The sequence below is a fragment of the Panthera onca genome, chromosome B4, assembly GCF_046562875.1.
Source record: "Panthera onca isolate mPanOnc1 chromosome B4, mPanOnc1 haplotype 2, whole genome shotgun sequence".
In the NCBI taxonomy this organism is placed as follows: domain Eukaryota; kingdom Metazoa; phylum Chordata; class Mammalia; order Carnivora; family Felidae; genus Panthera; species Panthera onca.
The window spans coordinates 29,554,038-29,567,309 of NC_138345.1; the positions used below are offsets into that span (position 1 = coordinate 29,554,038).

The 13,272-nt window shown below is 34.8% G+C and overlaps 1 protein-coding gene across 3 annotated transcripts in view; it reads left to right on the forward strand.

The window, feature by feature from the left end:
• LOC132694958 (uncharacterized) overlaps window positions 1–13,272 on the forward strand; it is a 232,996-nt gene that overhangs the window by 180,808 nt on the left and 38,916 nt on the right. For all 3 annotated transcript variants that reach the window (XM_060659011.3, XM_060659013.3, XM_060659014.3), the window contains one exon: window positions 10,295–10,378. In XM_060659011.3, coding sequence (XP_060514994.2) covers window positions 10,295–10,378 — 84 coding nt within the window. The remainder of the gene's footprint in view (window positions 1–10,294; window positions 10,379–13,272) is intronic.

The following is a 13,272-nucleotide window of genomic DNA, read 5'->3' on the forward strand; positions in this document are numbered from 1 at the left end:
TTATAACAAACTTGATGTTATATGATCAGTTTCTTAGAGAACATAATTTTGATTTCTTATATCATTTGTAATAACAAGATGGAATAAGAAAAATGGTACTTTCACAAGATAGGCAATATAGCTGCTTTTTGATCTACTTATCACAAAGTTTGGACTTTTTTTTTTTTTTGAAGTTGAGTCTTTTCATTTATTTATAGTCCTTCTGTATTTTTTATTATTATTTACTTTATTTATTTTTAATTTACATCCAAGTTAGTTAGCATATAGTGCAATGATTTCAGGAGTAGATTCCTGCTGGAGTCCAGCTCCAGCAGGTCCAGGGGTTCCCGAAGGATGAACAGCGTCGGCGAAAAAGTGAAAATAAAACAAAACTAAAACAAAAATAAAAATAAAAAACTAAAATAAAAAACTTAAATAAAAATGGACATAAACAACAGCAGCGTGTTGAACTGGCCGATTTATTGCAGTAAACGTGGCATTATATATACTAGTGATTTTCTTGTAACATACGTCATCTATGTTTTTCTAACATTACCCAATTCTAAAATTGTTCCTTTGTATAATCACCCAAAAAGGAACACCATGATTGTTTTGTCATAACGTTACCTCCTGCCCTTTGCTTATTGATTAATTTCTTTTATTGTTTTTATTATGTATCTATGGTTATCTATAATTTATAAAGTATTTGCTTTGCTGTTTTCACGAAAGATCATTTATCTCTCAACACCTCAAGTGGAACAGTTACAAGGACATGACCTCTTAGTTGTTTCCCTGAACCATTTGTGGTTTTGAAGAACAAAAGTGTTCGCCTGGGTCCGAGGTGTCAGAAAGGGGGCCAAGAGGGCCTTAGAAACCCACGCCTTATACATTCTCAGAGAGACAGTGCACCTAGCAACCAATGAACCATTCTGTACTTTAACCGACTAGGTTCAATCATCATCTGGAATGCCTCCTGGGGGCCAAGTGGGCCTAGGGGTTAGAGTGACCTGTGTCCATAGATACACTCCTTAGTTACGGAGTGGGGCTTTCAAATCCATATGTCTCTCTTATACAGGCCCTTTTCGCTGGCAAAGGTATGAGGCGTCCATCCATAGGGGATGGTAAGGGCTAAACGCAAGGCCACACAATTTCTTACGGAACCTTATTTTCTTTCCTACTGGTTCTTTTCCCAGAGGGCCTGTCAAGGGCAATTCTCCAACAGACAATACCCCGGGTAGTTTTAAGGCCAAACTACCTAAAAGCAGGAGTACAAGAAGCTTCACTGTCGGTGGGCCACCTTGCAGTCACCAATCCGTCCACAGCCCGGGCTTTGCCACTCAAGTGGGGATAGCTCAGCTTCCAGCAGATTCCTTAATGTCCCTTTCCCATTTAGCCCATCTCCCCCTCCCACAATCCCTCCAGCAATCTTCTGTTCCCTATAGTTAAGAGTCTCTTATGTTTTGTCCCCCTCCTCGTTTTTATATTATTTTTGCTTCCCTTCCCTTATGTTTATCTGTTTTGTACCTTAAATTCCTCATATGAGTTAAGTCATATGATATTTGTCTTTCTCTGACTGACTAATTTCATTAGCATAGTACCTTTTAGTTCCATCCATATAGTTGCAAATGGCAAGATTTTATTCTTTTTGATTGCTAACTAATATTACATTGTATATATACTACATCTTCTTTATCCATTTATCCATCAATGGACATTTGGGCTCTTTCCATACTTTGGCTGTTGTCAATAGACCTGCAATAAATATTTGGGTGCATGTGCCCCTTTGAATTAGAATTTTTGCATAAAATAAAAATCCCAAAAGAGACCACAGGCAATAATATCTGTGACAGCTGTTGTAGCACATTTTTTTTCTAGATGTGTCTCCTGAGGCAAGGGAAACAAAAGCAAAAATGAACTATTGGGACCTTATCAAGATAAAAACTTCTGCACAGTGAAGGAAACAATCACCAAAACTAAAAGGAACTGACAGAATGGGAGAAGATATTTGCAAATGACATCAGATAAAGGGTTAGTATCCAAAATATATAAAGAACTTATTAAACTCAACACCCAAAAAACAAATAATCCAGTGAAGAAATGGGCAAAAGGCATGAATAGGCATTTTTCCAAAGAAGACATCCAGATGGCTAACAGACACAAGAAAAGATGCTCAACATCAATCATCATCAGAGATATACAAATCAAAATCATGATGAGATACCACCTCACACCTGCCAGAATGGCTGAAATTAACAATACAGGAAACAACAGATATTGGCAAAGATGTGGAGAAAGGGGAACCCTCTTACACTGTTGGTGGCAATAGAAACTAGAGCAGCCACTTTGGAAAACAGTACCTGGGTTCCTTGAAAGGTAAAAAATAGATCTACTCTATGACCTAGGAATTGTATTACTTGGTATTTACCCAAAGGATACAACAGTACTGATTTGAAGGGAAACACATACCCCAATGTTTATAGCAGCATTATCAACAATAGCCAAACTATGGAAAAAGCTCAAATGTCTGTTGACTGATAAATGGATAAAGAATGTGTTGTGTGTATGTATGTGTGTGTACTTTGTGTGGATGAAACTAGAATGTATTATGCAAAGTAAAATAAGTCAGAGAAAGACAGATACCAAATTATTTCATTCATATGTTGAATTTAGGAAACAAACAGATGAACAAATGGGAAGGAGACGGAAAAGAGAGAGAAACAAACCATAAGAGACTGTTAATAGAGAACAAACTGAGGGTTGATTGAGGGAGGTAGGAGGGCTGGGCTAAATGGGTGATGGGTGTTGAGGAATGTACTTGTTATGATGAGCACTGGGAGTTATATGTAAGTGATGAATCACTAAATTCTACTCCTGAAACAAATATTTGAAAATAAAAGAAATACCAATGGCATTTTTTACAAAAATGTTTAAAAACTACACTAAAATTTTCATAGACCACAAAAGACTGCAAATAGCTAAAGAAATCTTGAGCATGACGGGCAAGGCTAGAGACATCACATAGTCTGATTTCAAACTATATTACAAAGATACAGTAATCAGGACAATATGTTGTTGACATAAAAATAGGTAAATAATTCCATGGAACAGAATACAGAGCACAGAAATAAACCCACTTACATATGGTCAACTGATTTTTTGACAGATACCAAAAATATACAATGGGAAAAGCATAGTTTATTTAATGCTGTTGGGAAAACTGGGTAACTTTATGCAAAAGAATGATCACCTATTTTCATAATACACAAAATCAATTCAAATGGATTAAGGACTTAAATCCTAAAACAATAATACTCATAGAAGAAAACACAGGGGGATATCTTGATGTTGCTCTAAGCAATAATTTTGGATTTGACATCAAAAGCACAAGCACAAAAGAAAAAAGTAGGACTACATCAAACTAAAACACTTTTGTATAGCAAAAGAAACAATCACAAAATGAAGAGGCAATCTACAGAACAGGAGAAAGTATTTGTAAACTACATATCTGATAAGAGGTTAATATCCAAAATATATAATGAACTTCTACAACTCAATGGAAAAATCACCAATAATTCATTCACAATCACAATAACTTAAGTATCTGAACAGGTATTTTTCCAAAGAAGACATATAGATGCCCAAGAGATGCATGAAAATATGCTCAACATCATTAATCTTCAGGGAAATGCAAATCAAAACCACAATGAAGTATCAGCTCACACTTCTTGGAATGGCTATGATCAGAAGACATGGGATAACAAGTATTGGTGAGAATGTGAAGAAAATATAACTCTTGTACACTGTTGATTATAATATAAATTTGTGCAGCTATTATGGAAAATATTAGTTTCTTTTTCTTTTAATGTTTATTTATTAAATAATAATAAATTTTTTATTTTTATTTTTATTATTTATTTTATTTATTATTTTTATTTTATTTTATTTTTCTTTTTTCTTTAATATTTTATTATTATTTAATAAATATATGGAGGTTTTAAAAAAATTAAAAATAGAACTACCATATGGTTTAGCAGTCACACACCTGGATTTATATCTGAAGAAAAGGAAATCATTATCTCAAAGGAACATTTGTACACCCATATTTATAGTGGCATTATTTACATTAGCCAAAATGGAAATAACCTAACTGCTCACCATCCATTGATGACTGATGGATAATAGATAACGAATAATGAATATATATGTAGATATCTATGTGTATGTGTACACAAACATGTATGTATATACATATATATCTATATCTAACATATATATGCATATATATATATATATATATATATATATATATAATTTTGCCATAAAAATGAAGGAAATACTGCCTCTTGAAAACATGAGGATAAACCTGGAGAGTGATTGGTCAAAGGGTTCAAACTTTTAGTTATTAGGTAAGTAAATTCTGAGGATTATATCTAATAATAATACTCTATTGCTTATGTGATATTTGATAAACACTCTCACTAAAAAGGAAGGGAGGGAAGGAGGGACAGAGGGAGAAGAAAAGAAAGAAAGAAAGAAAGAAAGAAAGAAAGAAAGAAAGAAAGAAAGAAAGAAAAAGAGGAGGGAGGGGAGGAAGGAAGGGAAATTCACTATGTGAAGTCATGGATGTGTTAACTTGATTGTGACAACCATTTTACAATGTGTACAAATATCAAATCGTTGTGCTGTGTACTTTAAATATATTATAATTTTATTTGTTAATTACACTTCAATTAAGGTGGAAAAAATGGATATGTCATAAAGGCATGGAGAAAAATATGCATGAATAGCTGTATTAGAATCAGAAAAAGCAGACTTAAAAAAAGAAAAAGAGTTCAAGGAAAGAAAAATTACCAGGGATAAATAGAAGTGTTAAGTAATAATAAAAGAACAAATTCTCCAAGAATATATAATATTCCTTAATGTGTGTATGCCTTAACTCATATGTGCCAAAATACATAGGCAAAAACTGGACTATAGATAAAACTATAAGGAGAAATAAACACATCCGTTATTATACTTGCAGACTTCACCCTTCTATCAGAAATGACTATAACCAGCAGGCAAAAAAATCAATAATAACATAGGTGAACTCAACAACACCATCAATCAACTGCATCTAATCGATATCTATCTGAATACCCCATCCACAATAGCAGAATACGCATTGCTTTCAAACTCACAAGCTATATTCACAAAGATGGACCACATTTTAAGATAGAAATAGTGTGTTAAAAATTTGTCTAAAATAGAAATCACACAAATCATGCTCTCAGCCCTTAATGAAATTAAATGAGAAATCAGTGACACATGTAGATGGAAAATCTCAAAATATTTGAAGATGAAACAATATGCCTCTAAAGTGCATGTTCAAAGAAGAAGTGTCAAAATAAATTTAAAAAATTTGAACTAAGTGAAAATTACAATATTGCTTATCAAAATGTGTGTGATAAAACAGTGAAAGGAGTGCTTAGAAGGAAATTTATAGCGTTGAGTTAATATATTAGAAAATAAGAAAGTAAAAAATCAATAATCTCTCTTCCCCCTTAGGAAACTAGAAAAAGAGAAGCAGAAAAATTGTGATGAGTTTGGACTTCTTTAAAATTAATACTTGCATTTTGTGAATGACATTTTTAAGAGAATTAAAAGACATACTATATATTGATAGAAAATATTTGCCAAACACGTATCTCATATAAAGTATTTGTGTTTGAAATATATAAAAATAATCAAACATTAAAAAAACAATGCTATTTTAAAACTTAAAATATCTGAACATCCATCTCTTCAAAGAAGATAGAAGATGACAAGTAAGCATAATGAAATCATCAAATGTCATTAGGAAATTGCAAATAAAAACAATGAAATACCTAATGAGATACACCTATGAGAATGGCTAAGCCAAAAACTGACAACACAAAATGTAGTAAAGTATAAGGAATGCATGAACTCTCATTTATTGTTTTTGAAGATGCAAAATGCTATACCCACTTTGGAAGACAGTTTGACATTTTTATAAAGGTCAACATTATCTTACCATACAATCCAGTAATTATGCTCCCAAGTGTTTACCCAAATGAAACCTTATATCCAGGCAATAACCTGCACATGAATATTTATAGCAGGTTTACCTATAATTGCCCCATTTTGGAAGCAACAAAGATGTTTTCCAATAGGTTAATGGATTAACAACCTGTGGTACATTTATATAATGGTATATTATTCAACAATAAAAAGAATTGGGCTATCAAGCTACAGAAAGACATGGCAGGAACTTAAGCACACATTACTAAATGACAGGAGCCAGCTTGGAAAAGCTATATTATTTCAACTATATACCACTCTGAGAAAGGCAAAACTATACAGATAGTTAAAATTTCAGAAGTAGCCAGGGGTTCAGATTGAGGAGTAATGACGAGTTGGAGCACAAGGAATTTTCAGGGTGCTGAAGCTATTTTGTATAATAATATAGTGGTGGACACATGATACTATATATTTGTCAATATCTGTAGAATTGTACAACAAAAGGAGTCACTAACATAAACTATGAATATTATTAGTAACTCATCAACATCGGTTCATCAACTGCAACAAATATATTATCTAAAATAGGATGTTAATAACGGGAAATTGTGTGTTAGGGGAAAGAAGTATTTGGGAACTCTGTACTTTCTGTGTAACTTCTCTGAAACCCTAAATTGCTCTAGAGAAAAAACTATTAAAAAAATTTTTGAAAGGATACAAAAATACTAATTTGAAGGGATACACGTACTCTGATGTTTATAGCAACATTACCTACAATAAATGAAAATAGTCTAATGTCTATCAACTTATGGATGGATAAAGAAGAGGTGAAATATGTATATAATATATGTATATATATTACAACTCACAAGACTTTATATATATATATGTAATATATATGAAATTATATATATATATATACACACACACACACATATACATACATAAATATAGGGTAGTTCTATTTTGACTCTTTGAGGAACCTCCATACTGTTTTCCAGAGTGACTGCACCAGTTTGCATTCCCAACAACACTGTAAGACGGTTCCCCTTTTTCCACATTGTCACCCACATTTGTTGTTTCCTGTGTTATTAATTTTAACCATTCTGACAGATGTCAGAATATCTCATTAAAGTTTTGATTTCTAATTCTCTGATGATGTGTGATGTTGAGCATCTTTTCATGTGTCAGCCATCTCGATGTCTTCTTTGGAAAAATGACTATTCATGTTTTCTGCCCATTTTTCAACTGGGTTATTTGCTTTTTGGGTGTTGAGTTTTCTAGGTTCCTTACATATTTTTGGATACTAACCCTTTGTCAGACATATCATTTGCAAATATCTATTCCCATTCCATAGGCTGATTTTTAGTTTTGTTGATTTTTTCCTTCACTGTGCAGAAACTTTTTCTCTTGATGAAGTCCTGATAGTTTATTTTAGCTTTTGTTTCCCTTGTCTCAGGAGATGTATCTAGTAAGAAGTTGCTAGTCAAACAGGTTACTGCCTGTGTTCTCCTGTAGGATTTTGATGGTTTCTCATCTCACATTTAGGACTTTCATCCATTTTGAATTTATTTTTGTGTATGGTATAAGAAAGTGGTCCAGTTTCATTCTCCTGCATGTCACTGTTCAGTTTTCCCAATACCATTGTTGAAGAAACTGTCTTATTCCCATTGTGTATTTATTCCCTCTTAGTTGAAGATTTGTCAGCCTTATAGTTGTGGGTTCATTTCTGGGTTTTCTGTTCCATTGATCTATATGTCTGTTTTTGTGCCAATACCATACTGCCTTGATCACTACAGCTTTGTAATATAGCTTGAAGCCTGGAATTGTGATGCCTCCAGCTTTGCTTTTCTTTTTCAAGGTTGCTTTGGCTTATTTGGAGTCTTTTGTGGTTCCATATAAATTTTATGATTGTTTGCTCTAGTTCTGTGAAAAATGCTTGTGGTATTTTGATAGAGATTGCATTAAATGTATAGATTGCTTTGGGTAGTATAGACATTTTAATAATGTTTGTTCTTCCAATCTATGAGCATGGAATGTTTTTCCATTTCTTTGTGTTACCTTCAATTTATTTCATCAGTGTTTTATAGTTTTCAGGTTACAGATCTTTTAATAAAAGAAAGGGAAAGAATCATATGTAAGCATCCATTCCTTTTTTAAACATTTTTTAATGTTTATTCGCTTTTTTGAGAGAGAGAGAGAGAGAGAGGGAGAGAGAGAGTAGGAGAGGTGCAGAGAGACACAGAGACAGAGAATCCAAAGTGGGATCCAGGCTTTGAGCTGTCAGCAGAGAGCCCAACACGAGACTTGAACCCAGGAACTATGATATCATGACCTGGGCTGAAGTCAGATGTTTAACTGAATGAGCCACCCAGACGCCCCTGTACAGCATCCATTCTTCATGAAAAACCTCAAAAAGTAGGAATAGAGGGAACATACCTCAACATTATAAAGGCCATATACAAAAGACCCACAGCTAATATCATCCTCAATGGGGAAAAACTGAGAGCTTTTTTTCTATGGTCAGGAACTAGACAGGGATGTCCACTCTCACTACCATTATTTAATATAGTACTATAAGTCCTCACCTCAACAATCAGATAACAAGAAGAAATAAACGTCCTCCAAATTGGCAAAGAAGTCTAACTTGAACTATTTGCAGATTGTATGATACTCTATGTAGAAAACCCAAAAGATTCCACCAAAAACTTGCTAGAACTGATACATAAATTCAGTAAAGTCACAGGATACAAAATTAATGTACCGAAATGTGTTGCATTTCCATACACCAGTAATGAAGCAGCAGAAACAGAAACCAAGGAATAGATCCCATTTACAATTGTACCAAAACCATAAGATATCTAGGAATACACCTAACCAAAAAGGTAAAAGATCTGTACTCTGTTACATCGTTTTTAAAAACAGCTCAGTGAACTCCAAGCACAATAGGATTAAAAAAAATAATTTGGGAAGTGGAAAGATACAAGTGAAAAAAATGTGACTCTAGGTTATTTCTCCAGCACATAACTTTTAATTCCTAATAGTTAACCTGATCTTTTCTCAAATACTATTCACATTGTCTTTTGTTTATTTTAGGATCCTTTGCTTCCTCAATTCAAATGAGGAAATCTTTCTTATATATACCAGTTGGAGAAAGATCCAGAGAAGTTAAAATGCATCTGTTAACATTCGCCCATGTTTTATTTCTTTATTTTTGCCATAGATCTTATTACATTCTCAACTGGTTGTTACTTAATTATTGAAAACCAGTTCTACCAAATCCGACACATTTCATTTTTGTAATGCTGTAGCAGGTCACCACCTTTATACAGATTGCAGTGTTGCTATATTTGGATTGCCAAAGTCACAGTGCAACATTAACTATTTATTGACTCAGCCATTTTTCCAAAGAAACACTTCCATCTGGATGACTAGCTCATGACAGGTTTCCAAATCTAGGTGCATGCTGTTAGAAACAACTTCACAAAACTTTAGACCCTGTAGCTGACCTTACTTGATGATTCTTAAGTATTCCTTTTTCAGTATAAACTGTCCTTTAGCCATGTTCATATATTTTTCCTGTAATTGGATATAGTTGTAGTTTTTAAATCAAGCAAAAATTTCAAATCACATAAACACTCGAATGAAAAGAGACCAAGTCTCAATCCTGGCATTCCTGCAAATTTAACCATGTCCTCCTCCCCAGTAACAATGTCTTCATGCTAACGAGACCTGGGAAACCACTTTTTTCCCTTTAATATACAAAATATCTTGTTATTCTTTTCCACTACAGATGCCTACTTGTTTTTTTACAATTAAATAATATGAAAGGGGCATAAAATATTCTTAGGTAAGTCAAAGATTTTCTGCTCCCTGCTAATTTTCTCTGACAATGGAGGCCATGGTTTGTAATGTAACCTGTGAGGAAAAAAATGTTATGTTCCACATCACTAGATATACCCCTACAATATGATGATGATTTTAGTATAAACTTTAAAGTTATATTATTATCATACACTCTCCAGTATATTTTATTTTAACCAAAGACATAGTATTGTATGGAAAGGGCACTGGTTAAAAGATTATGATATGTAAGTTTGTGTGTCAATTTTGTCATTATCTAGATACACAATATATGGAGACTTAATGATTGCTAATATACCTTCCAATAATAAAGTTTGCTGATTAAGCAATACAAATATTTTATTATAATTCTTATTATTTAATAACAAGTAGATAGCTCTACCTTAGTAGAGTTACCTTATGAAGTGTTTTGATGTTCTTATTTGTATAGAAACTGATATAGAACACTTGAAGGATGCCATTGAAAGAAGTATATTGGTGAAGGAAAAGAAGATACAATCAAAGAGTCTCCCTGGTAAGAACAAGAGTTTTGCAAGTCTATATTTCTGGTTTTAAATGAACTTCTTCGGAGTTTAATGAAGACTGGGTCTATATGAAAATAGTAGCTATATGTTATTACTATACAGATAAAATCTTCATAAATATTCTCATAATTCATTATACTCTGGTGTTTACTAGAAATAAAAATTTAGCTAGATATTAGTTTTAGAAATCATCCATTTAGAAATTAGACCATAAAATAAAATGCTATAGTGGCCTTAAAATATGGTTGGTGAAAGTGTGTCCAATCACATACTATTAATTTTCTATACTTCATGAATATAATAGCAACAGAATTTAGAATAGTTAATTCATTAGTTACCATTTCCTTCTATTTGATGGCATATTTATGGTATATCAACTATAACAGAGTACATTGGCTGTGTTATATAGTTTGGAGATTATACTACTGCCTTTACTCATTAACAGCGATGAACATACTGCCATTGCCTGCATATGCCATGCATGCATATATATGCATGTACATATGCAATATATACAGATATTTGACTGTATTTTTCATATATATATATATATATATATATATATATATATCCCTGTTAAAAAACACTGTCATCTAAAGGTGACTGTGTCCACATGTCCAAAGGCTTTGTCTTTTGCTACTAACTGTGAAGGGAAGGATATTATTTTTAAAAAGAAAGCATGGAAATACAGTAACTGAAATATTAAAATTCACTAGAACTGCTCAGTAAATTTATGCTGTCAGAAGAAAATGAGTGGAGTGGCTCAGGTGGTTAAGCATCCTACTTTTGGCTCAGATCGTGATCTCATGGTTTGTGAGTTCAAGCCCTGCATCCAGCTCTATGCTGACAGCTCAGAGCCTGGAGTCTGCTTCAGATTCTGTGTCTCCCTCTCTCTCTCTTCCCCTCCCCTGCTCATGCTCTGTCTCTCAAAAATAAAGAAACATTAAAAAAGGTTAAAAAAAAAGAAGAAAGAATGAGCAAAACTAAAGTACTTAAATACTACACTAAGAGCTGAGAAATTAGAGCAGAGAATATAATTTGAAACAATGGCTTAAAGAGAACTAGATGTTTATAAGCAAAATGGTTAAGATCCAACATGGAGAAGTAGGGGAACCCAAAGTTCCTTCCTCCCTCAAACACAGCAGTGTTGAGGCCCAAGGACTTTGAATTCCAAGAGTCTGGGTTACAGAGTGACAAAGACATCTCTAGGGACCCACAGGGACAATCTGGACGGGCCATAGGTGTGTGATAGCGAACTGGGGGAGATAAAATGGGCTGTGTAGGCAAGGATTGGAGAAAGTGTAGGACTGTATCTGGACAAGAACAAAACCACAGAGCAGAAAGGAGAAAGATACAATCTCTAATTTCAGGGCTTTCTCCCGACTGGGGCTGGCTGCCCTGTTCACCCACCTGGGGAGGAGGGGAGCCAGCCCCAGGCTTAGTAACTAGTTCACAGGCACAGTCTGCAGTGGAAGAAAGCAATCCCCTCCCTGGAGTGATGTGGCAAGAAGGTATATAACCATTCAAAGGACAAAGACTGCCTGCGCCTTCCAGCCAGAGGCCATATACAGGTGGCGTGGAGCAGCACTTCCCCAAAACTGGGGCACTCGGAAGGGGACTCTTTAAGACATCAGGGTTTAAGTCCAGGCAAGTGCCAGTAAGGTGTAGGAGTTGGTGAAGTGGGACAAACCGCCTCAAGTGGGGCAGCATGCAGCAGCTTTCCCCTGAACCAGGGCGCATGGAGTGGGATCCATTAAGACATTGTGGTTTAAATCACAGCCAAGCACCAGGGAGGTGTAGGAGTTGGTGGAGCGGGACAAACTGCCTTGTTCCCATCTGCGGCACTGTGAGGACAGTCTGAAACAGTGGTTTGGGACACCTGGTCTGTGGAGGAGAGACCAGGGTGTTGCCATTTTTCTCCCCGTCACCAACAAGGTGGAGCTTCAGGGAACTGACAGCAGACCTACAGTGGAGGGGGTCCCTACCTATACCAAACCACGCCCTTCTGTGCCTGGTAACTGTATTTACGAGAGCGGGATTGACGGTGACCAACAAAACAGCCCCTCTACCAGACCAGTGCTGCCACCGGTTACAAGGCACCCAGGGGTTTTGCATTTCTGATTTAATTCTTGGACAATTCATATTGTGTGTGTGTGTGTGTGTGTGTGTGTGTGTGTGTGTGTGTATTTTTCTCTCTTTCTTTCCTTGTCTAGTTGTTCTGGTTGTTGGTTTGTTTAAGCAGACATATTTAATCTGTTCTCTTTATACCTATTCTATATCTCCTTCTTTATTTTCCCTGCTCTATCTCTGGATTAAGCCATAGAGTTTCTCTGCCTTGTCAATTTTCTTTTCTTTTTCCCTGCCCCTGTCATTTCTCTCTTTGTATAGTATAAGGCCTCTTCCATCAACGCCACTCCAACCCTGTTGTTTTGCTGTAGCCAGTGTTTTGTTTTGTTTTGTTTTTTCTGTTTGCTTGTTTGTTTGTTTGCTGTCCCAGGACTACTTCAATGAACAACTCAAAGCACACTTTGTGGAGGGTCCAAAACATTACTACAAGTACGGAAATAAAGCAGCCAGAGTCACAACAGAGAGCAAGTAACACACTCCAAAAAACACCTCCTGAAGGGACAAGCCTTGGACAGTGTATGACCCCTCTTTAATATACTAGTGTTCCCAGGTGTAGGGCACATAACAAGCTTTTAAAACACATAAGGGACAGAAAACTAGCCAAAATGATGAAATAGAGGAATTCTCCTCAAAAGAAATTCCAGAAAGAAATGAAAGCTAAGGAATTGATCAAAGCAGATATAAACAATATAACTGAACAAGAATTTGGAATAATAATCATAAAATTAATCCCTGGGCTTGAAAAGAGAATAGAAGA